Source organism: Mercenaria mercenaria, chromosome 2 (genome assembly GCF_021730395.1).
Source record: "Mercenaria mercenaria strain notata chromosome 2, MADL_Memer_1, whole genome shotgun sequence".
NCBI classification, from domain to species: Eukaryota; Metazoa; Mollusca; class Bivalvia; order Venerida; family Veneridae; genus Mercenaria; species Mercenaria mercenaria.
Genome location: NC_069362.1, coordinates 44,757,996 through 44,783,048, shown reverse-complemented (window position 1 = coordinate 44,783,048; position 25,053 = coordinate 44,757,996). Strand labels below are relative to the sequence as shown.

Here is a 25,053-nt window from a genome sequence, read left to right as displayed (position 1 = left end):
CCTTTTATCTTTTATAATAATTTGAACTATACACAGTCATGTTATAAGTGATAACAAATCATACTGACCCGATGGCAGAGCCAAACACACATGTACATTCAGCAATAATGTCATACCGTTGTTAAGTTTTAAAATATGAAGTCATACACACATTAAGACATCTAAGACCATAAAACCTGAAAAATACCAACTGCTGGAAATGTTTGCAGCCCTTTCAACTTCTTCTTCTACTTCGTACGCAACTACACCAATAGACCAGTAGCCTCGATGAAACTTGTGGTTTGCCGCAGATCCTCAATGCCTCCACACAGTTTCTGTTGGACTGAGGTATATACCGGCCAAATCACAGCTCGCTCCTGGTCATACCTTTTACATCTCTGGAGTATATGTTCCGTAGTCTGATCTTCCTCACCACATGGACAAGTTGGTGATTGTGCCAGTCTGTATTTCTTGTACATGTGAGCATTGAGCTTGTTGTGCCCTGAGCGAAGCCTGACCAGCATCACTTGTTCAGACCGATCAAGGAGATGAAAGGCATCTTCCTCTATCCTTGGTCTCGTTAGTGCCTTGGTGATGGTGCCTTTCTCCTTGCAGCTCACAGGTGTTGGTTGTTGGTTGTTCTGACTGAGCTCCTAGCTTAGCCAGTTGGTCTGCCTCTTCATTGCCTGCAAGTCCACAATGGGATGGAATCCACTGAAGTGCTACTTTGCAGGAGGTTATACTCAAGCTCTGCATTCTCCTGGCTAGCTGCGGAGCTTCATTGTTGATCAGAGTTTCCATGACAGACAGTGCATCTATGAGAACGACAACTGAGGAGCTTTCTTCTGCCCAGTCTTCAATCATTGAGACGGCCTAAATGAGTGATTCAGTCTCCGCCTTGTAATTGCTGCAGTGTTTTCCTGCAGGTAGTGTTTTTTCTCTTGCCAGATGGGTATTGAATGAAAACTCCTGCTCCTCCATCTTTGATGGTGCATGTGGCTCATCCATCTGTATAGACACGAGTCCATGTTTCTGGAGGATAGTCTTCATTGATCATAGCCAGTGTGAGGCTCTTCCGAATACCTCTTTCTTCCCGCGGTCAAGATGAGGAAAAGCAAGTCTTACAGTCTATGAGGACAGATCATTTGCTAGAGGGTTTATAATGTCTTCTCTACCTAGGGGAGTCGTGGTATGGTCAGCTCAGTTTTGAATTCTCGAATGAGTTTCTGTGCCTCGTAAGAGAAGCTGCTATGTTTGAGCCGATTTTTGGTGTAGCCATCCAACTTAACTTCCATGGGATGGTCTTGAAAAGATCTGAACTTCTCTGCTTGAAGCAGAACCTTTGCACCCCACGTTGTTCCAGCAAGTTTACGCATCATGACAAGCTTCCTACGGGCATTCCCTTCTGCTTGATTAATGTGGGGTCTCCAGGTTAGCCGTTTGTCAAAGGTCACTCCAAGGTATTTTGCCCCGTCTGCTTCAGTCAACGAAGTATTTCCCATCTTGATTTTACCCGCCCTCTGCTTTGATGACAGGGAGAATAGTGTGGTGGACGATTTCTCTGTATTTATCGAGACACATCAATCTTCAGCCCAAGCTGAAAGCTTGTTGATGGCTTCTTACATCTTGTGTGTGGCTGTAGTGGCATGTTCTTCCTTACACCAAAACACCAGGTCGTCAGCTTAGAGTGCAGCCTTAACTCCTTTCGGTAGTTCAGACACCAGTACATTGATGAAAAGCAGGAAGAGTGTAGGGGATAAGACTCCGCCTTGCGAGACACCATGACGCAACAGAAACTTCCTATTGCTGACATGTTCTTAGCTGACACTTGCTCTCCTATTGTAGAGGTATGACTTAATCCATCTCAGCATGTGACCTCCTACTCCATTCATCATCAGTTTGACGAGGAGTCCATCGGTCCAGATTTTGTCAAACGCTCGCTGCAGATCAATCCATGCTGTAAGCACGACTTTCTGCTCTTGGGAGGCGTCCTCTATCTCTTGCGATAGGTAAGTGGTCTGGTCCTCTGTGGAGTGGAATTGTCTGAAGCCAGCTTGTTGTGTTGCGAGCAGGTTGTTAGTCTCCATGTACCACTTCAGGTATGCATTCACAATCCTCTCCATGGTCTTTCCAACACAGCTTGTTAGACTGATTGGACGATAGCTTGCAGCCTTCTTTGGATCCTTCCGTTTCTTATGGATGGGAACCATGACTGCCTCTTTCCATATCTGTGGAAGTAGTCCTTGTGTCCAGCTGTAGGTGTAAATTTCCAGGAGTTTGCAAATTGCTGCAGTGCCTAAATCGGTCAGCATTTCATTTGAGACTCCATCTGGTCAAGGAGACTTCTTTGTCTTCAACTGCCGAAGAGCTGTCTGTAGCTTATGTAGTTTAAGACTCTGTTTCGTGCATTCTGATGTCACTTGACTTGTCTGCCTTTCCCTTTTTTCTCTTCGGGATTCCCTTTGCCGTTTTTTTTTGTTGATGGGGATGTTGGAAACATCTTAGTAGTCAAAGCAAAAGTGTTTGCCGCTTGTTTACCCGTCAACAGTTCACCATTCTCTTCCAAAATTACTGAGCCTCATCCTGTGTCTTCATCATTCAGCTGTCTCGTCAATCTCCATAGCTTTTGGCCATCTCACTCTAGGTTGAGCGAGGCTGTTCTGTTTCTCTAGCTCTTCCTCTGTGCTTCCAGTTTCTGCCTGAGGAATTTGGCCTTGGCTCGCTGTAGAGAAAGGTTAATTTCTTGTAAGGGATCGTTTTTTGCTTCCTCCCTGGCTTCTGGTAGCTTCGCCTGTAGATTCTCCAACTCATCACTCCAGTAGAGCTTATAGTCCTTTCTTGCTCCCCTTGGAATGGCGCTGTAAGCAGCCTTTAGTATACTGTTGTTGAAGTCTCTGACAACCCGGTTGATGTCTCTACCTTCCACTCTGATGTCTTTACAGAGCTTACCACTCAGACTTTGGTAAAAGATCCATCTGGCCTTCTTGTAGTTCCATCTGGGGATGTTAGGTGAAGTAGAGGCTATACGGTTCATAGTACGATGAACTGGGCGACAGTCGCTACCTCCTAGTTGCTCATCAACTTCCCGCTTGACGTGTCCATGTATGTCATCAGTACATAAAGCAAGGTCAGGGGCTGACGTTGTTTGCCAGCTTCTGGAGTAAAAAGTCGGGGGATCATCCGGCTTGTTGATGAGGTTAAGCTTGTTATCATCTTGCCAGGTCTCCACTTCCTCTCCATGCTTATCCAGGTGGTCATATCCCCAGCTTTGTGAGTGACTGTTAAAGTTTCATACAATGATGAACCTGGTTTCATCAGTTATAAGTTTGTCCAGGGACAGAGTTTTGTCACTTGGAGAGTATATATTTACAAGTTTCAAGTTGAACTCTTTCTTTCTGAGGCTCAGAACTTGGAACTCGGAGTCATCCATATGCATGCTGGTCTGGACAGCACTGATGTTGTTCCTGACCAATGTCATGATGCCTCCGTTTCGTCTACCTATTCTGTCACAGCGAAAACACTGGTATTCTCTGAGTTTGAAGGATTCTCTGGTTGTAGGTGAGTTTCCTGAATGCAACAGACATTGATGTCTTTCTCGTGGAGGATGTGCACAAGTTCAGCCTTCATGTTAAAGACACTCTCCGCATTCCGATCCTTCAACCTGAACGTCTGATGCGGATTGGTTCTCCTCCTTGGTAAGTTCTTCAGCACCCCATTGTTGTATACCGGATGGCTGTGTAGTCATAGCGATATTGCCTTGTGCTGTGGTTCGTTAAGAGAGTGCCAATGGCCCAACACCTCTGTCTTCAACTCTCTAGGTTTCTGTCGGGGTTACCTTACCCTTAGTTCCGAGTTCATACCGTACCCTGTGAACACAGGTTCTATTGGTCCCATAGCTGGGGGTCTGTTTATAGGCATCAAGGCGTGTCCGCACACCGGTTGGCCTGACATGCCACATGTCTGGGGCAGACCTCCTCCGAGTCCCCTGCAGTTCTGCCTGAAGCCGCAAGATGCTCAGTTACCGTGTGGCACCAACTAGGAGGCAATGCAAACGGGCTTGTCTGCAGAGAGGCTATGTACTGGCAGGGAAGACTTACGCACTCGGCTTCTTTTTCACCAGAAGGCGAGCTAGCAGCGGAGGCTGAATGCGGAAGGTGACAAGCACACAACATACAGCACACCACACTTGACGCATCAACAGACCAATGCCACACAGCCCTTTCAACAAGACAAATCCTCATATTGACCACACTAAAAGGCAATCACGGAAAAATCATGTCTAGGTATGGCGGTCACTCTTAGAAGTAATTTCTGGCGATCCGTAACGGATTTGCAAGTTAAAGTGACACAGATTTACTTATTTGTGAATAGTTATTTTGATTCCTTAAAAATCAAATTCTATGAGTATGGTAATTAGTGTTCAAAACACATTAGACACAGATGTCGGTTCTGTGGCCTTTCGACAGAGCATCAACTAAGAATATATAATTCATATTAGTGGTGATCCAGCTAAAGTATAATTTATTAAAGAATTTGAAAACCTGGTACATCAACCAAAAGTGGTTATCAGCCGTCTTATTGTGTGTGACTCCCTCACCTTCAGAATAAATTCAGAGCTGAAACAACTGTTAGTTTCTACGCGCAAAAACCATACAGAAATACTGCATATGTAAAAATTAAAGACGTTTGTTGGAAAATGCCTGTAATCATAGTGACTTTTTGTTTTGTTTTGGGTTTAACACCGTTTTTCAACAGCATTTCAGTTATGTAACGGCGGGCAGTTAACCTAACCAGTGTTCCTGGATTCTGTACCAGTACAAACCTGTTCTCCGCAAGTAACTGCCAACTTCTCCACATGAATCAGAGGTGGAGGACAAATGATTTCAGACACAATGTCTTTTATCATCACGGAGAACATACGCCTCGCCCAGGGCTCGAACTCACGATCCAAAGATCCGTAGATCTGCGCTCTCCCTATTGAGCTTAGCGGGTGGGGCTCGTAATCATGGTGAAGTTGAAGTGAAGGTTAACTGCGGAGCCAGATAAGCCATGCCTGATAGTATATAAAGTGAAAGCGTTGTTTCACATATTTTTGAAAATAAAACGTAGACAAGAATGAAATTAATCTTAAAACTTTTTATAGAAGATTCTATAATTCGTGTCACTTTGCTAGCGTATCCGCTATCGTAGAATATCAGGTATGGCCAGCATCCCAAATTTGATAATATATGGTGCATTATTCTTGTGAAATGAATTACATCCGAATGACTCACTGCGAATGAATCGCTTAAACATTACGTTATTTATAGTATAAGTCACTGTGTGTTAGCAGATAAAACATGTGAGGAAGTTTATTCGCTATGACATTTTTTTTTGGAAATTCCGCTGTCAGTGTATGTGGCTACAAGTTTTCTAGCAGGAATAGTGGATCAGCATCCGTGTTCATCAATAAGGGTCATATGAGCCGCGCCATGAGAAAACCAACATAGTGCATTTGTGACCATCATTGATCCAGACAGGTCAGGATCCATTCTGTTCGCTTTCAAAGCCTATTGCAATTAGAGAATCCGTTAGCGACCAGCACGGATCCTGACCAGACTGCGCGGGTGCGTAGGCTGGTCTGGATCCATGCTGGTCGCAAATGCACTATGTTGGTTTTCTCATGACGCGGCTCATATATTTGGGGACAACACAATCAGTCATTTATCTATACCTTTAAAAGTTTCTGATTTATAATTTCTTTGAGTTTTTAGAAGAACAAGAGTATTTAAAAGCAGTGCATGCAACCTCTATCGACCACTTGAGCATAAAAAGCGGTTCTAACTTAGCACCAACCATTATTTCAAATGAAAATATTTAGGAACAAGTATACATACCCTGTATTGACGTACATTTCGTCCGGTTCGTCCGCCGGCGGTGGTGGTGGTGGTCGGCGACGGCGAGATTTCTGAAGTTTTATGGTCAGTCCACGAGATTTCCTTTTCTCATATCGATGTGCCGGCGGTTCGACCTGTAAGTAGAGAAAATTGTATCAATTCTTCCGAAATAAGCTCAAGTTAAACGTTTTATCCTCCCCTTTTTGCGCTTTACTTCTTTTGACAATTCATACAATTTTACCACCATTTAAGAATAAACTTAGAATTCTGTCACGACTGACTATATTATTGTGAAAAGTCAGTACTATAGTTTCTTCAACTCTGTTTTCTATATATTTCAAACTATAATCAAAAAACATTAGTATGTATGTTCGTGAAATTCAGTGGGATTAGGTAGTAACATGGATGAAATTATGACCATCTTCTTGGATTTTATTGACTGTTTAACATCTGTAAAATTCCAAAAAAATGATATTCATACTGTCAGATATTGACAAAATATCGAGAGTTGCATTAGAAGATTCGTTAAGTATATCCCTTGCGCGATTCTAGAATCGTCCGATAGTGTTCTAAAATTGCCGGCCATTATTAACGGCGTACGCTAGAATTCGGGGCGATAGTTTTCCCAATAACAGAATTTCTTCAAACTTTGGATATTGAAGGGCAATCATCTAAGAAACAAAAGTATGCAATAAAAACACAGGTCACCGGTATTGAAAAAGAGTTATCTGCCCACGCACGAAAACGACATTTTCCCCAAATTCTTTTTCAATACCGATGACCTATGATTTTTATTGCATATTTTTGTTTCTTAGATGATTGTCCTTCAGTATCCAAAGTTTGAAGAAATTCTATTTTTGCGAAAAATTTCGCCCATCTCATATACAGGGAATACTAGCGTACGCCTTTAAAATGCACAGGATTTTCCTGGAACAGTTCGTATATTCTCATGTTGCGTAGATCAAATACATTTTCAATTCGGTCCAATGTTTTTGTTTCTATGTTTTTACTAATATGGTCCAATTTATGCGATTGTGAATACGACATAATAAAATAAACATGTGCATATATGAATATTGTCCTCAATTCGCGTTCACTACAGTAAATTTTTAATCATTTTTATTTTATATTTTTTCCATTGAATTTGTTAGGATAATGCTATTTCTTCCATAAGAAACAAAATTAAACTGGAAAGAAGGGAAAGTAAATGAGTTTATCATACAATACTCGAACCCAAACCTTGACTTGCTAGAGTGGCAGACAGTCGGATTCACGGGGTATGTGACACTTTCAATAGTGTATTCTAAAATCAGCTAGCACTTTAGTGTAGGCTCTGTTACATGTACCCACCTGGTATCATCTTTATCTCTACCGGTATTGTTAAAACTAATATGTGTTACCTTGACAGTATGTGTTGATATAACAAAAAATGTCAAATAAATACACCATGTGTTTCGGACCATAGATCTGGTTTGGCGAATAAATTATGGCTTCCTTATGTTAACTGTTATGTTAACTGCCTCTAAACAGTCTTGATATCTTGACTTTAATAGTTGTTCACGATAGAAATAAGAACTATTTTGTCATAGTTAGTGACGTTACAGACTGTAACCGGGATGTCCGCTTATATATAAATGTCGTGCTAACAAATAAAGAGGAGTACTACATGATGGCAGCACGACTATCCGTGTTGCCTCTAAAACGCTGAAAACCGTTGTATATCACATTCAGTATAATCGATTATGTATCGATAAAGAGCAATTCTAGCGCTGCCGGTCGCTGTCAGACCTGACACCCAAAAGACTTTTGTACCACAGGAAAGCGGAAAAATTGTTTCGAATTAAAGATTCTGCTTTCCTTTCCCTTAAAAGCCAATTGTTGTTCCGAAATCTGTCAGCTGTATTTTAAACATTTTTGGTTTTCATACTCTTCGGAGCGCTAATATCCAACTGCACTTAAACTAGATCTTCTTATTTTCTTTTACTGTGCGCATGCCTATAAGCGCCACCTACCGGTGCCATGTACAGTTCTTCATCGTCTTCTTCCTCTTCTGGCACTACATGAATGGAAGCCGACATGGCGGCCTTGGCACTCACTGGCGGCTTCATCGGTTCCCCTGGTTTGGGCCTATCAGCAGACGTGCTCGGTTCTCCGTCCCTGTCCTGCATTTCTATACCTTTTTTCCTTGCAGCTTGGTCCTCGTAATCTAAAGTAATGTGATAGCAACGTTAGATGCAGGAACAAATTTGTCGTGATGTACATTAATAGTGCACATGGATAAAATTCCTCTCCGAAGAATTAAATTAAAAAAAAAGACTTCGTTCTTTTATCGACTCCTTTGCATAACATACCTTCATTGTTTTATGATTACTTATTTTAAGAAAGCTTTGTAATATATTCAGAGATAAGTGTATTCATATGGCCATTGAACATTTTAATTTATGTATTCAAATAACAGGCAGAAACTTTGAATTTAGATTAATTAATTGACTTAAAATATATTCTCTTTAAAGCAGCATGCCTCCAGATTTGGCTAAAAATAATCTTTCTTTCAAATTGAAGTTTGGTCATATTATGAACATTAGAATATGAATTTGTGTTTCTAAAATATTTTAAAAGTTCCCCGGACCGCCGCGGCAATAAATAGAGAATAATTGTTGGTTTCGGTGTAATATCACGTTATAATTTCACCGAGTGGGCACCAAAAGTGATATTTTCACGAGTGGCGCAGCCACGAGTGAAAATAACAACTTTTGGTGTTCACGAGTGAAATTACCGTGATATTACATCGATACCAACAATTTTTCTGTTTATTTTATGTCTAAAACTCTACTTTTTTTGTGTTTATTTCAATAAAATGTCGCAAGTTGCGGGAAACTTTATCAGGAAGCATCGCAAAGATGACGTCATTTTAACGACGTCATCGTCATATTGTTTCCGGCTTTCAGTACGCTCGGTAAACTTTTTGACGGTAATCCGGGTATCAGATTTGATAATTTTCACTGAGTGGCCAGTGAGTTTATCAGGATATAATTCACCGTTATATTTCGATAAACCACCGAAAAACATAAAATAAAGACATTTTTCGTTCGTCGTAACCAGTAGCGCTATAGCTGAAGTAGTGAATAATGACTTCAAAATATAGATATTTATAATCGAGACAGTTTACCTGGAGTAAAAGCGTTACAAACGCTTTTCGATTTTCATCGTAAAAAGTAGTAAAAACAGCAAATTCTCATGTGTTTCCATAAAGTAAAGTTTGTCAGTAATTAAGTTTAAAAGCCTTCTTAAGAAATATAGCATTTATTTCAAGATATCTAAATAAAATTATTTTTTTTTGTTGTCGAACTATCTGGAGGCATGCTGCTTTAAGTCAAATGTAAAGATAATAGTTTTCAGTTTCAGTTAGGTATTAAAGAGACTACACATGTCAACTGTTCGATATATCTACCCATATGATGATGCTTTATAATATACATTGTAATGTTAAAACATTGCTCATGATAAATTTATCTAAAAATGTATTCTCTTTACATCAGATTAGATCTAGCAATATATCAGACACGACGTAATTGTCCTAAATGACTAGCAATTCATTTCTACTGTAAGTATAATAGGGTTATAACAGTAGCTCGATCTGGGATGCTGTATTCGGCTCGAGTGGATTTTTGTCAGATCGGATCTCACGAGCGCCGAGTGTGATCCGACATTGCAAAATCCACGAGAGCCGAATACAAAATCCCTGATCGAGCTACTGTTATAATGACCCTTTCATTATATACCTCTACCTTTTTGTTTGTTGTTTTGTTATAGAAACAAATCTTCAAGGTTTAGAACTAAGTGAAGTTTTTATGTGCGGTATTTATAGAACTGTGTCAGGTCATGCATATTAATGAAAGTAGTCCGGGAGCATACAATACAAAAGGTACAAAACGGAATTTAAAAGGTACAATACGGAAATTTCTGCCTGTTCATACTTAATTGTGAAATACAAGCCGATTTTTTTACAGAATTTATATATTAGGTATATAATAAATATTTATATCTAACGCCAGTAAAAACGCAATTCCATAGCATAATATTTCTACCGATATGAAGATGCTTATAAATGTAAATATTAATTCAACTCTCATAATCTGCCCTCGCTTAGATAATAGATGGCTAGTAAAAGAAATAAAGAAGCAATCTTGACTGGGTAATGATCCGTCATCAAAACTAAACGTCTACCTCAAATACTGCAGTAATCATAATCTTTTGTTAACAAAGAAATTAAATTTTACTTTTTATTGGCGTTCATAGGTATATTCAATATATATAAATGCAACAAAGCCATGAACGATGAAGTTGTAATGTTAGCCTGCAACGCAAAATTTATATGAGCGCTTTGCTAAAACCAACACTATGCGACCAGCATTGATCGAGATCAGGCATCACATCCGTCACATTTTTAAGATATCTTAGCTAGCATAAAAGAAGCATGCGCATGTTGTAAATTTATAAAACTTTGATAAAAAGCAGAATCATTTTTAGGCGCCACACACTAGCACGAAATTGTCGTTTTCCTAAGAAAAATACATTTTGACGGTAAGTTATACCTGTAGAACTAAAACGACCCCTTTTATAGGTTGTGTAACTCATATCTGTTGCAGGCATAAAAGGGAAGAAACTCGAAAGAAATGTTATTGTTGACTTTCATAGGGTATGAGGTGAAGGTAAGTGTCAAACTGACATAATTTAGATAATATGGTGACTTTTCCAGCTTTTAGCGGTGAAAGAAGACCCATTGTTTCGGGCATGGTCGAACACTTAGGTAAGAACCACCGATCAGCTGAAAAACAAACTGTTTTGAAAAACAGTGACGTAAACAGTGATTAAAATCAGTCGTACTCTGTAATAAAAGTTATGTAATATCCAGAGAGTCAAGTTTTGAAAGAATGAAAATCGTATCTTGATACAGTCAAACATGTGTTGTAAGGCCGTGTGAACTGAGACCACATGGCTCTGAATGCAAAATACCACTGGTTACATTTCACACGTTGAAACCTGTAAATATCCTCTGAAAAAGCATATTTTTTTAAGACTTGATAAGAACTAGGCATATTAATATGCTGGACGAATTAACGTCCAAAACGTGTATGGAAAACTACAGTAAACTAAAGTAACACTAGTTATTGGGGAACGGTATTAAAAAAAACCACTTGAAATATTACCACACACTCGATACATACCAACACGCCTTTCAGTCGGTGCTAAAAAGTTAACATTGGTTTGCCAAATAAGATGCAAATAATGTTTGAGTACCTAATTTTGCATTATTTAGCAAAAAATATAAGGCACATTATATTAAATGCTTCGTTCATTAATTTCCCGAGCTACTATATAGTTGCGTAGTCAATGACAAGTAGACTGGTTCCTTATTCGTTATTCCTTATTCCCTTTTCAAATAAGAATAAGGAATGAGAACAATTACATGTCATGTTAATCTCTTAAGGAAGAAGGAAACAGACTACTGGTCATGCGTAGTCAGGATGAAAGATACGATTAAATTTATATATGAGAATAAACTGAACAAAAGTCATACTAGATATGCAATACTGAAGTTGATAATTTGTCGATGTGTTAACCAAATCAAATCAGATTGATCTGAACATATTACTGACCATATCAAAAAAACTATTTTGCTTAGTAAATACATATTTAAAAACATCATCGTATGCGAACATTTCATTCGCTACATGCATTCTTCATGAAATACATTAATCTGAAGATATTAAAAACACACAATAGAATCATATTCATTATAGTCATAAATAAATGTCATAGTTATTCAAGCACTTAAGATATAAAATTTTACAACATTGAATACTTCATTGCGTATAAAAAAATGAATGAGTCTTTAACTTTGGCCGAAATTTATCAATTGCGATTATAGACAGCCAATTTCAAATAGTCTGAATAAGTCTGAAATAATATTTTAACAACACCCAAACAACCACGATTTTGTATCTTTACTATTCATTTATAGTCATAGATTAATAATTTACAGATAAGTTATATGCAATTACAGTTATAAATTTTAACACAAATTTTGATGACTAGATTGCATAAATAAAAAAATTATGAAAATCTTATTTCAACTATAATTTGCCGAAATTGTATGACATGTGTATAAGTACAGCCAAATTTCAAATAGTCTGAGTTACCTCTTTCCCCCACACCCCTCCCCCACACCCCCACTCTCGCCACTTCTTGTTACTTATACGCTATACAATTGTAAATAAAGAACATCACCATATGACTTTAAATAATTCACAGGACCATATGTTATGCTATTGAGCTGTTTATATTTAAACACTAAATTTTGCTGGGCTAGATTCAAAACTCGAAGAACAATTTATGAAAATTTATTTCTGATGTCATCTTATAAAACATTTCTCGAGTAGCTTTCCGGTAATAGTCATAACTTCGAAACTCGGGCAATAGTTCTGACTTGACCGGCACGCCGTTCAGTTAGTGTATATTTATATCCCTTCTCTAACAAAATCTTCCTGCCTCTTGCAATTAGTTTGTCAGATCACAAAGTAACTGAGGTATATTTTACCTGCAACAGCGACCTCGTCCGTATCTTGGAGAACGTCAACGCCGAAGAAGGATGTCAGTGCATTTGGAAATCTCAGGTCCAAGACTCTTATAACTATTCCAGCAACAACACAGAAAATACCTGCACATACAGACAGATACAACTTAAATGTGCGAAAAAAGCTTATATCTCTGATTTTACAAATTTGTTTATTACCCTGTACATTTACCATCAGCTAAAAGATGACAACTGTTGTTTATTTTTCGTCAACTGTATGGCCGTTTTCAGTCAGTTTTGCCAATATTCAAAGCCAAACTGCTGTCTCTTTTTCGAAATTCACAAATTGATGGTCCATATCTCAGCAAATATTGGTAAATTGGACCACAGGCACGATTATCGGACCTGGGATGATAAAACTCCTGTTTTCGTCCTAAATCAAACCGATCACAAGTTTCTAGCCCCTCCCTTTTTACTTATTCAATTATACTTGCTAGTAAAGGCTAGTGAATGTGATCCGTGCTCGTCTGACAACCATATTCCAGCCGATGTTTTCGTACTGTTTCGTTGTGCTGCGTTTTAGCTACCTTGGACATGTTAGCTATTTCACGAACGGGAAGAACTAGAGACTTGTGGTCGGTCTCATTTTGTTACTAGATGCATACGTAAAATAGTGACAGATAGTTTGTCCAGTTGTCTGGAAAATTCATTTCACAACGGCGTTGGAAGTGAACACACTGTTCGTAGGCTCGAATCTCTGGTTTATAGCCTTGTGTAGATGGTATATATCATTTGAGAGGGGCTCATATTTCATCACGTATGTTTCATTTTGGATTGATTTAGGATTAATACAGGGATTTTTATCTGTCTGGTCAGATTTTATCACCCATGGTCGGATATTCGTGCCCGTTTATTGGGCCAATATATGCAACCGATATCCGTTTATGCTATTAATCAACCAGATATTAACATCACAATATCTCATCCTTCTTATGTAAACTTTGAAAACTGATATCGGGCCGACGCTGAAAACCATACCGGCCCGATATCGACCCAATATTTAATGCTTGCCAGGTAAATATATTCAATAATATAAACCTGTAATGAGAGACACATAAAACGATCCTCCGTACGAAAACTCCATGATGCCATCTTCCCAAGGTATTTTCAGTTCGTTCAAATTGCGCAAGGAGGCCCAAATGATGTTGGCAATGATCATGCTTCCACCGGTCATGATTAAAAAGTACGCACCGTATCTCAATAACACGAAGAACAGAATGTTTGTTAGCAGCCACAAGGGGAAACATAACCTGAAATTAGAAACATCTTTCCTATTCTTTCTAAGGGTAAAACTGCTATGTGTTTCAAAATTGAATTGTAAAGCAACTGACAAAAATTTTCTTCAGAATAAATTGCATATTACTAATCATAGTGGACAACACAACAAGTACGTTGTAAAACTCTATTCAAGGATAATTCAAAAGCAATTCTCCAAGATACCAAAATCAAAGCTTTGAAGGTATTAGCTTTCACTAATTTTACAGATTACAGTAGCTTAGGGCAAGTGTGAGGTCGGAGCGCCATAAACTGCCCATTTCCAAAGAGTTTCCTAGCGATTAATCCTAAAGAAATGATTCTATTCTAAACCTGCTATTATAAAGTATGGTGTGCTGTTTTGTACCTGTAGAGTAACCATACCCGTTGCGTTTGAAATTAGGCATATTATCGGTAGACACATCCTTTTTTTTCAAAATAAGGTAATTTTAGTTATCAACATGATCAAGTGTAACTCTTATTCAAACAAAAATAAAGAAGACTTTATCGGAAATTAATTAATTTGTTCAAAAGACTGTAATAACCAGTAAATGTATATAAGGAAATAAAAATACTAAAATTTAAGGTTTGTCTGCTTTGTCGTTTAATAAAAATTTCCTACAGTTGCATTGCTTATTTTGTCATGCATAAAAAGAATTGCGGCTACACAAAGGCGAAACTATTTCTAATGCCAGATCAAAGAGCAAAGAATAGTAGATTGTCCCAGATACCCGGCCATCAAGTCCCCGCTGGTACCCGGGTACCCTATCAGAGATTATGCGCAACAGAATAAGCATGATAAATGAAAATATTGAAAAGCGTGCAGAGTTACTTCCTTGTAACAAAATATCGCCTTGTCGTCTGCTGAAACGAAACAAGAGCCGAGAATGAAAAAAGTAACATGCCAACTGTGGTCTTGTGAGCGGTAGAAATTTATCTATCTATATTCAGATATTTAGAAATAAATTTCGCACGACTCTGATATATATCACCACAGTATTTATCAAGAAACCAGATTCTGAATTTGTACCCTTGTATCCCACGAAACGTACGCTCACTGCAAGTACCAGGGTATTCGTCCATGCCCTTCTGCATACGCTTGTTAGAGTTTTACAACTGCTCGTCTCCGGACATGTTTGTTTAATTTATCAAACAAACTTACCAGAGCATAATATGAGAATACCAGCCAGCCTGTCTATAATGACGTCCCCATCTGATCCCTTCTCCATCTAACGTGAAATATTCGGCTATCCACAGAATAGGTAACGGTAGACCGCGGAACTGGGCAGCACGGTATTCTCGGTTAAAACGTCCCGCTGAAATGCGTAATGAATAACAGTTTGAAAATATACACTCTTGCATGCCAGACAGGATTTTCCTCGTGTTTTTGCCGGTGCAGAAAAAGCTCATCCTACACAAAGTGATGGAAGATGACTCACGTGCTGAAATTTATGATTGAATGCGTATATTCATACGCTACTATAATAAAATAGTCCCTAAAACAAATATTGTTTTGTTTTATTTCTTCTATTAATTGAAGAAAATGATATGCAAGAAAAAGAATCCATCACTGAAGGTGAAGGATGGAAATATCTGACTCACTGATAACTGTTTCGCAGTAACTCGACAGAGCCTTGTTACCGCCTAAATAATTATCCTTGAGCCAGATATTTCCATCCATACCTTCTAACAGTGAATGATTCTTATAATATGAATAACTAAATTATATTAAAATAACGAAATATTAAAAAAGAACAACACACATATAAGAATAACCGTTAACATGAAATAACAATATCAAAGTGAACCGTTGAATATGAATAACAAAACATTGAATAATAAATTAATAATGAATGATAATAATAATGCATTTGTAATAATAATAATAACATAGACGTATAACTTAGCAACGCTTTTCGGCATGCCATACAGATATATCACCGCAGTTTGCAACATTCATATAAAAACAACCAAAGCACGTGTCGTAATTTGATATTAAATGATAATTAGGATCATGCAGTTCATGTGCACACCTGGCACAGATCATACTGCACATTACAGCTCTATTACAGCTATATGTACCCGTTAACCAGGAAAAGAAGTAAAATTTAGACGAACGACCATTATTATTTTTAAACGACTATAGAGCAGGTTTTTCTACCATAACGTTCCTCTGCTATTTCCTGGTTTTAATATCCAGTTGGCATACCTTTTAAAGGGACAGCCTCAATACCAGATTACTATAATAATGCAGTACATACTGGACTGGGGTAGTGAACGCCACAATCGCTATTTAGGTTTATTTTCAAAAAGCAAATCTGACATTGGATGGATAGATGTACCTACCGAATGGACCAAATCCAAGTCGTCCTTGTTCCCATTCCCAACTGAAGTGTTCATTATAATTTATCGTCTCGTTTAGCTGCTTTTCTGGTGTACCTGTCAAATACATTTAACCATATATTAGGTGCCGCTTTAAAACCTATTTACTGTTTTGTGATATCCTGAAATCATTTAAGGATATCACAGTTGGTTTTTTTTTTTCATATCATTATATGCATTAGAAGATATCACAAAAATGATTTATCAACTGTGTTTCTAAAAAACACCCTAATTATCATAACATGTATATGTTTCTTTTCTATGATCGACAATTCACTTTTAGTGCTCGCGACAGAAAGCGATATTTTGCATAATATCTTATTGCTTTTACTTTTTCTTTGGTTGAATTTTCTTCTTACTTATTCTTTATTTTTGTAGAAGCTACCTTTCAATGTAATATTAATTCCTCTGAGGCCAATATGAACACCTATATCGGCGTCTATTTCTTCACCCGTGCCTGCCTTGTACTTTGTCCTGGTGTGTATCTCCCCTGTCTCCCACGTGTACGTCCAGTTAGTTACTGAAATGACACGGTAAATACAGATATAGGGGAGATAATTCTACAAACCTTTAGTAACAACTGAAATAATATGCGAGTAGATAGTTACTGAAATTTTACACGGAAAATACAGGAGTAGCGGAGAGCATTCAATTAATAATGCGGGAGTGAACTATGTGTTAAGCCTGTTACAGAAATACTGTAATAGATTCTAGGACTATAAATACTGGCAGAGGGGACTGAACTCTATTTAACCTGTTACAGAAATAACGTAACTTTGTTAAGCCTAAATTAATGCAATAAACTAAAATAAGGGAGTGAACTCTGAGCGTTTTACTGTCAAGCTGCTTAACACCTGCTGTAAAAATGCAGTATGATATACTGTTAAATGGATGTTGACTTTGTCAAGTTATTTATATACTGAATTGTGTTTAACGCTGGTACGAGGGAGTAACTCTAGCGAGTTTATTATTGAAGCAACGTAATGTGACAGTGGGTGGACATTTCGGGATTTTGTACGGCAGCGATGGGGAAAGGGATTAATGTGTGTGTGTTTGTGTGCGGGTTGGGGGTGGGTGGGAGTGGGTAGTAATGTGGATTTTTGCATTCCTGAAATCACTTCATCACCGCCAACCTATATTCCACGTTTAAAGACAATACCTTGAACAGTTTTGTAGTTACGCTCTATACACAAAACACAAAGGACAGATTTAAACTCCATTGGTGACCTTGACCTTTGATCTACTGACCTAGTTCATGCACTCAGTACATCTACTCACCGCTTCCTACCTGTATGCCCAATTTAAAGTCGTTACCTTAAATAGTTATTAAGTAATGCTACAAAGACAAAAAAATGAGGGTCAAATTTTACCTTTGAGCTCCATTTGTGACCTTGACCTTTGACCTACTGCCCTGATTCATGTGCTCTACACATTGTCTTATCGCAGTCTAACTATATGCATACCTTGAATGGTTACTGAGTTATGCTCCGGACACGAAATAAAAAATAAAACAGACGGACAGACAAACGGACGAAGGGACGGATGGATAGACAGACGCACGCGCCATCACATAATATTACGACCGGTTCTCAAAAATGGGCGTATAAATAAGGAAGTGAACGAGGACAAGTTTGCCACTACAATACTGAGATATCTATCAAAATAAGTGATATACTTGAATACGAGAGCAAACTGCGTCATGTTTGAACAGCGTACTTTTCGTGATTATCAAAGGTCTTTCCCTTGTTATCTTGATGTTGTAATTCTTCTATTGTAAGCTATAGTTACTGAATTATTTCTTCCGGGTAGTGCGGTATTTTTTTCATTGATACGTTATCTAAAAAGGTTATTTGTGATGGCTTTCAAAATCATCGGTAGCTGTAGTGTGGTATTATATCTAATCATTAATGATGCATGAATTTAATAGATCACTTTCTATATATACATTTAAACACTTATAGTATACTCACGTATTATTACTGCTCCAATATATAGACTAAGTGTGACTCGGATGAATGTAAATATTTTCTGAAATTGAATATAAAGCAATTAATGTCCTATACAAATATGTAATGGCTGTGCCCAGTATTCAAATAAACCTGCCTTATTATTTCCACAGCGTGGTGTTTACATATCGGTTACACAATTTGTTTGTATAATGAAAACTCGGTAATTTGAGATTTTTAACAAACAATATCTACCAGTAGCATAATAATGTAAAAGTCATGTCAGTAAAAATGATCTGAAATTCACATTTATATACTGTAACAAAAGTTACAAAAATGCGAAACTGATGTTATTATAAACGTGCAGTCACTGCTATTTGAATATAACATAACGGAATAAAATCAAATTATAGTGTTTCTTCTATAAATATTTATAACTTAGGTATAAATTTGTTTTACTTTAGAAACGGAATTCGCTATAAATAATTAAAGAAACGTGTAAAATTAGAATTAGTTCGTTGGCGTTAAAGGCTATCTATGTCAACTTTGGTCACGGCTGCACCTACTCATTTGCACCAGTACTGTTTCTTTTTTCCAGGAAGCGGAGTCGAGAGTGGTTCAAATGAGCTTGAACTTTTATGCAATCGAGCTAAAATAAATTAGTATAAACTAAACTAGCTTTGCTTAACGATATTTGCCATTTTTAATGAGAACGTCCTTTTGTTGTTATCAATTGTAAGTTATCTTTTTTTAAGCAGAAAATACACGTTTCAGGGAGTTACATGCAGTACGTAAGTTTAAAAAGGCACTCGAGAAGTTTACAATGTATTTAGAAAATAATCACGTAATAAAAAAGGTGCTATAAAAGCTTTAGGAAATTACACTTAGCCTGCTGGCGGGAATGGTTCTGCCTTTGTGGCCAGTGCAGATCAAGATCAGCCTGCACATCCGTGCAGTCTGATCATGGTCTGCACTATTCGCCATTCAGTCAATAACTTTTTGGTATGCACCCCTTTTAACAGTTAATGGTACTGCCCAAAGTGAAAGATGGACAAGTTCATATATAGAAATTTAGCAGGGTAATGGTTAAACATATATTGACTGAAATAACATTGACGCACGAGTTAAAGGCTGATGTTTTGAAAATGTTCAAGTTGTGATTTGCTTTTAAACTCGCACTAAACTTTTGTAACATATCGCCAAACACATATTTTTTTCTTTTCGCGGAAAAAAAATTTAATACACGGAATGGAATTCCCCTAATCAATTTCGCTTCCGCTTCATGGTTTCTGTATTTATCTCGGGTTGGTATTTTGTTCAAGTCAATGTTATCTCTGAATTTAGTGAAAGGAGAATTTAAGAAAATAAAAGCTACTCCCTTGTAGGTGGACTTTTGTCCTTTAAATTCGCATATTTGTATATGATAAACATAACGAATAAAGAATTCATTCATGATTCAAAGGCGCTGCACCCAGTTAAAAAAAAACGTGTTCTCTGTATAAAGATCGCAAAAAGGAGCTTGCGATTTCATATTCGGGCGGAAAAATCTGTTTGTAGGATTTTCTTTGTAAGTTCAATAAGCGTCTAAGGTGTCGAAATTCAGAACATGTGATATATTCCCATAGTTCCAAAACCGAAATCAATAATTTTATTTATTTATCTGTAGATTTGACTATTAGGCCTAACAAAAATTCTTTGTTTCCAATAACATGCTAAAAAAAATTTGGGTAGGTAGGTCGGAAAAATTTTTTTTTGGAAATTTTTTTTATTAAGTGAGACTGATCGGAAATTATTTTTATGTCGAAAAATGAATACAAATAAGGGGGTTATGCCTTTAGAGCATTAGTAAGTTGATTTCTAACACCGCTGAACATGTTTAAAGCATAAAAAGTGAAGTTTTGCAATTTTGTTTAAAAGTTGAAAAAAATATTCTCCAAGGCCATAAAAACATTTAGGGTCGGGCCAAAAATTAAGGGTAGGTCGGGATACCGGAAACCAACAATTTTTTTTTTACGCCTTAGCATACGTTTGTAATTATTAATAGGATTAACTGCACGTACAAATACCAGTACAAAAAATCCGTTAAGGGCATTTCCGGCAATTGTAACTGCGCAACCTCTGTTGCGCAGAATGCCGCTCTGTTAATGCTGGCTAGTCTCGACGAGCCAGTATTACGATAGGATTTTACTATTAAATCTACCTAAAAGGCAGAACATCTCCTAAACCTGGCTCTCAGCTTTTTACTTTTATTACAAATGCAAGCCGGCAACCAAGAAAACAAAATAGCGTTTCCTTTACGAGAAGTGTCCAATCGAAAGAAGGCTTACAAAAAGTGACCAATCGAAAGCTGGTTTACGAAAAATGTCATGTAATCCACATAGGCCGCAACCATCTTATATTAATGAACACAAAGAAGCTCAATGACACGCAAAGGACCAATCTATGCAAGTAGAAAATGCATCGATTGCCTGTCCCTTATTGTAGTTGTTGAAATTATGCAGAAAGATTCAGATTGCTCCTTTTCTGGAAAAAATGAATGAATATACGCCTCAGAACTATGTAGACAAGATCTGAAATAGTAATAAGGCAAAATTTCAAGGCGTTATCAACACAGAATACAGTACCCCTCGTTCCTTTTCGGTTCTTCTTTTTTAATTTTTCGTTTTTTCCCTTCCTTCCTTTTCGGCTCTTCTCGTTAAATTTTTCGGTTTTTGCAACTCTCTACACTGGAGGTTCAGTAATCAACACAAGCATGGTCGGTTAAAACTGAAAACCTGTAGATGTGCAAGACATAATTTCTCATCGCCATAGCTGTAACTTATATTACGCTATATGATATCCATCGCCATGAATGTACAAGAGAGAGGAAGTTGGTTTTCTTTTTAATGCTAAGCAAAAAGCAAGGGAATTTCTGGTAAAATGCTCACGTTCAGGCATTGGACACATAACCTGTCTACCCACAATAAACGTTCTACCACTGACCTATCCAGGCATCACAGACCCTATAATTTTCACTGGCATATCACTGTGCTTCATAACTGCCCTGTTAGAACAAGAGCTAAGCGAGCCACTTTCTAGCTTTTTTAAAAGCTAAACATGTTACTGAGTCTCCTTTGGGGTTAAATATTAAGTTGATTAGTGCGGACGGTATCAAACCATTCCTGTTAATCGAACGAAAATGTTTTAGTAGGTAAAAACATCAGTCCTGTTTACGTCAAAAGGAAAGGCAAATGCAATGAAATTTAGTAGTGAGAACACGGAATTTAATGAAAATACAGTATATGGCTGTTAACTGTTCATTTTTATTCAAGATGTATATATGTTTTAACGGCAGTTTATAATGATATTGTAAAGACATGTGTAGGAAATCATATTCATCAGAAATAAACAAAGAAAAAACGTTAAAATATTTTTATTTTATTTAAATGATTTATTTTGTAAAGATCAGTGTAAATCCGAGTAATTTATCTAAATATCTCGGGAACAAGCATCGATTTCATGATTTTTATGTTCTGTTGTATATGGTGTAAGATACATGTTTAGTAAAACAGAGAAAAGGTTGTCTAGAGAAAAAATATGACAAAAATGTGAATTTTTTGTTACTTTTTAAGTATATCAAAAGAAAAACAGAAATAAAACGTATTTCATGAGAATTTTGGAATTTATATTATCATCATTATAACTTATATAGTATTTATGTATTGAAGTAAGAAGTTTACGAAAATTTGTCAGTAGATTTTATTTCTCTTGAAATTCAATTCATAGTTTACTTCAGTTCTTTATTCTCATTTCAAATTGGTCATTAACTTATCCAGCCTGTTCTTAAGAACGGACATGGTGTCATGGCCTCATGATCGCCGAAAATGATAAAAATAGAAAGTAATATGTAAACTTTTTTAGAAATCCGGCCATAGAAAAAACATCCAAGAACATGTGTTTAAACATCAACATGTTTAAAACACGTCTATAAAATAAAAATTCTAAATAAGTGTTATTTACGCTAATATCTAATCGCTGTAAAACACCGATCACTCGAAATGCGACGAGCAAATAGTTCGAGTTATCCAGACTTTCGAGCAACTGAAACATATAGAACATAAGGAAAGCGGCCATGAACAGCACGAAATGCTCGAGTCAGCCTTGGTGTTCAAGCCCTCGGTAGCAGACAGTGTGTTAATGCAGTAAGAAATGAAATAAAAATAAACTCCTTCCATTTTACTTCAAACTTTACCGCGTACGTAACGCAGTACGAATGGTGGTCTGCGTAATTTAGAGCCAACCTCAGGCTTCACAAATACTTCCTAGAAATCGATGAAAACTGTTATATTACAAAGGTATGGTTGCTCTATTTTATCTGGACAAGTGCCCCTCCAGAGTCTAAGATGCTTAAAGCGTACTTTCGCATTGTGTTTTTTGCGTTTTCTCATTGAAGATAGTGTGATTTTAATATCGCAAATTCTCATCATGAATTAAGATTTTCGCACCGTGTTATCGTGCTATCGCTCCTTCGATCTATTGGCGATATATCGCAAGTTCGCATGAAAATATCGTAATATCGCCTTTAGGTTGTGGCAGAGGGGAGAGGTGCGATATTGTGATAATAAGATGTGAAAACACGAAAACGCGATGCGAAAGTAAGATATCATAATCGCGTCTTCGCATCTTGTTTTTGCGTTTCCGCACCGAATTTTCGCGACATCGCGGTATCTTCGCATCGTTATATCGCACTGTCATCATTACCAATCTACCGGATAGAGGAAAGAAACATTGATGACCCTAAAGGGACACCGTATCCTACCTATATAGTACTTGATAGTGTCTTAAAAAACTGCGAGCTTAAATGCTCGAATGAATAGGTATATTAACATGATCGAATTGATATAATAACTGATAGAACAATTGTATCAAACAATAGAGATGACATGATCGCTGATGTCAATAGATGACCTATATTTTTGTCAATTTATCGCAAAGGGGGTTTCTAAATGAAGTGATCTTTCGAAAAACAAATAAACCACTTAAATCAAATATTCATATCATCAGAGAAATCAGGGACCCCGTGGGGCAATTGAAAAAAGAAAACAAAACTTTATTTGTATAATTTCCTTCATCGAGAGGTTCAAGATCATGTAAAATTACAAACTGTACTATGATGAGGAAGAATGTTCATTTTTAAGTTTTAATTGACATATTGATAGGAGTATCAGGTCACAAAGCTCGATCTGTATTATTATATCTCTAAATGACCAAACACCATATCTATCATCTTTAAAGATAATAGTCTTTTATTTCATTTATGTTTTATTTGTTTTGTTTATTTTCTTTTGTTGTTCTTCTTTCACTCTCGATAGCTGTTTTGTACAGGACCCAGTCAGCTTTGAGTGCAACGGGGTGGGAAGGGGGGGGGGGGGGGGGGTGGGGGTGGGAGGTGGAGGATGGTAATATATCGAAACATTTATCTTTTTTTTTAAAGAAAGAACAGAAGATACCATGTTCAAAATTAAAGGTTAAAACGTTTGTTTTAATTCAATGTAAAAATGTACTTGAAAATGATTTTGTTCATTGCAATTGAAAAAAAAATGCTTTCTCGTTAAATCTGGTCAGGTCCATTCTCGCATACCAGAGGTCTACCGTGGTTCCCCGGATGAACACAACTAGCCACCCCCACCCAGAGCCCCGCAATCTTTGTCCATATCCTTCATGATATCAGGAGGACATGTATGAAATTTCTGTCATGTTTAGAAAGCAAAATGAGCCGCGCCATGAGAAAACCAACATAGTGGGTTTGCGACCAGCATGGATCCAGACCAGCCTGCGCATCCGCGCAGTCTGGTCAGGATCCATGCTGTTCGCTTTCAAAGCCTATAGTAATTAGAGAAACTGTTAGCGAACAGCATGGATCCTGACCAGACTGCGCGGATGCGCAGGCTCGTCTGGATCCATGCTGGTCGCAAACCCACTATGTTGGTTTTCGCATGGCACGGCTCAAATATCTTGTTAATGATATAAAAAATTAACACATTCGAATAATGCTATGATATCACTTTTTTTGTATTTTAGGACCTAAATCCAAGTTTAAAAGTCTCAAAAATACACATAAATATCTTATATAATATTATACATAAAAAAGCGAACGGGCAAATCACGACTCAAAAAAATAACTTCTGTTTAAAACAAACAGAAGTTATTTTTCTTAAAAAAAAAATTTGTTTTTTGGGTTTAACGCCGTTTTTCAACAGTATTTCAGTCATGTAACGGCGGGCAGTTAACCTAACCAGTGTTCCTGGATTCTGTACCAGTACAAACCTGTTCTCCGCAAGTTACTGCCAACTTGCCCACATGAATTATCAGAGGTGGAGGACGAATGATTTCAGACACAATGTCTTTTATCAAATCATCACGGAGAACATACGCCCCGCCCGGGGATCGAACTCGCGACTCCGCGATCCGTAGACCAACGTTCTCCATACTGAGCTAAGCGTGCGGGTACCTTCTCAATTTTGGTGGAACATTTAAATTTGAATTGATATTCGACCATATATCAGGGAATACTGAATAGTTACACCTCTGCATCCTTAAAAATGAGATTTGCTCGCTGAATAAAAACGAAACATTCATTTGAATTTATGACTTTTTAGACATTGCTAGCGGTAGTAAAAATGAAAGATGTCACTTTCTTTTTCTTGAGTTTTTCATATGTCTTAAAACATATTCTTTTCTAAATGCCTGTGAAATTTCAAAAAATAAATAAATAGATAGAACAAAATATTTCTACTGATATAAAGTGTACAATTATACTTCAATCAATAACTGAAACCCAGTTTATATTATGCTGAATGGATTGTTGATTGTATGTCTGTTGGTATTATCAAGGCTATCAAGGCATGGCGTGACAAAAATACACCTAGCGTATCAATTTAATACATGTTCATTAAAGAACTCGTTTTAAATACAACATATATAGACTAAAGTTTATGAT

At 37.2% G+C, this 25,053-nt stretch overlaps 1 protein-coding gene across 4 annotated transcripts in view; it reads right to left on the bottom strand.

The window, feature by feature from the left end:
* LOC123563829 (dual oxidase maturation factor 1-like) overlaps positions 1–25,053 on the bottom strand; it is a 32,355-nt gene that overhangs the window by 5,362 nt on the left and 1,940 nt on the right. For 2 of the 4 annotated variants that reach the window (XM_053536470.1, XM_053536472.1), the window contains exons 3-11: positions 18,099–18,156; positions 16,514–16,648; positions 16,093–16,185; positions 14,909–15,062; positions 13,531–13,742; positions 12,457–12,576; positions 11,084–11,104; positions 7,868–8,061; positions 5,856–5,989 (exon numbers count right to left, since the gene is read on the bottom strand). In XM_053536470.1, the coding sequence (XP_053392445.1) occupies positions 5,856–5,989; positions 7,868–8,061; positions 11,084–11,104; positions 12,457–12,576; positions 13,531–13,742; positions 14,909–15,062; positions 16,093–16,185; positions 16,514–16,648; positions 18,099–18,156 (1,121 nt within the window). The remainder of the gene's footprint in view (positions 1–5,855; positions 5,990–7,867; positions 8,062–11,083; positions 11,105–12,456; positions 12,577–13,530; positions 13,743–14,908; positions 15,063–16,092; positions 16,186–16,513; positions 16,649–18,098; positions 18,157–25,053) is intronic. The other 2 variants (XM_053536471.1, XM_053536473.1) reach the window with 1 other exon arrangement.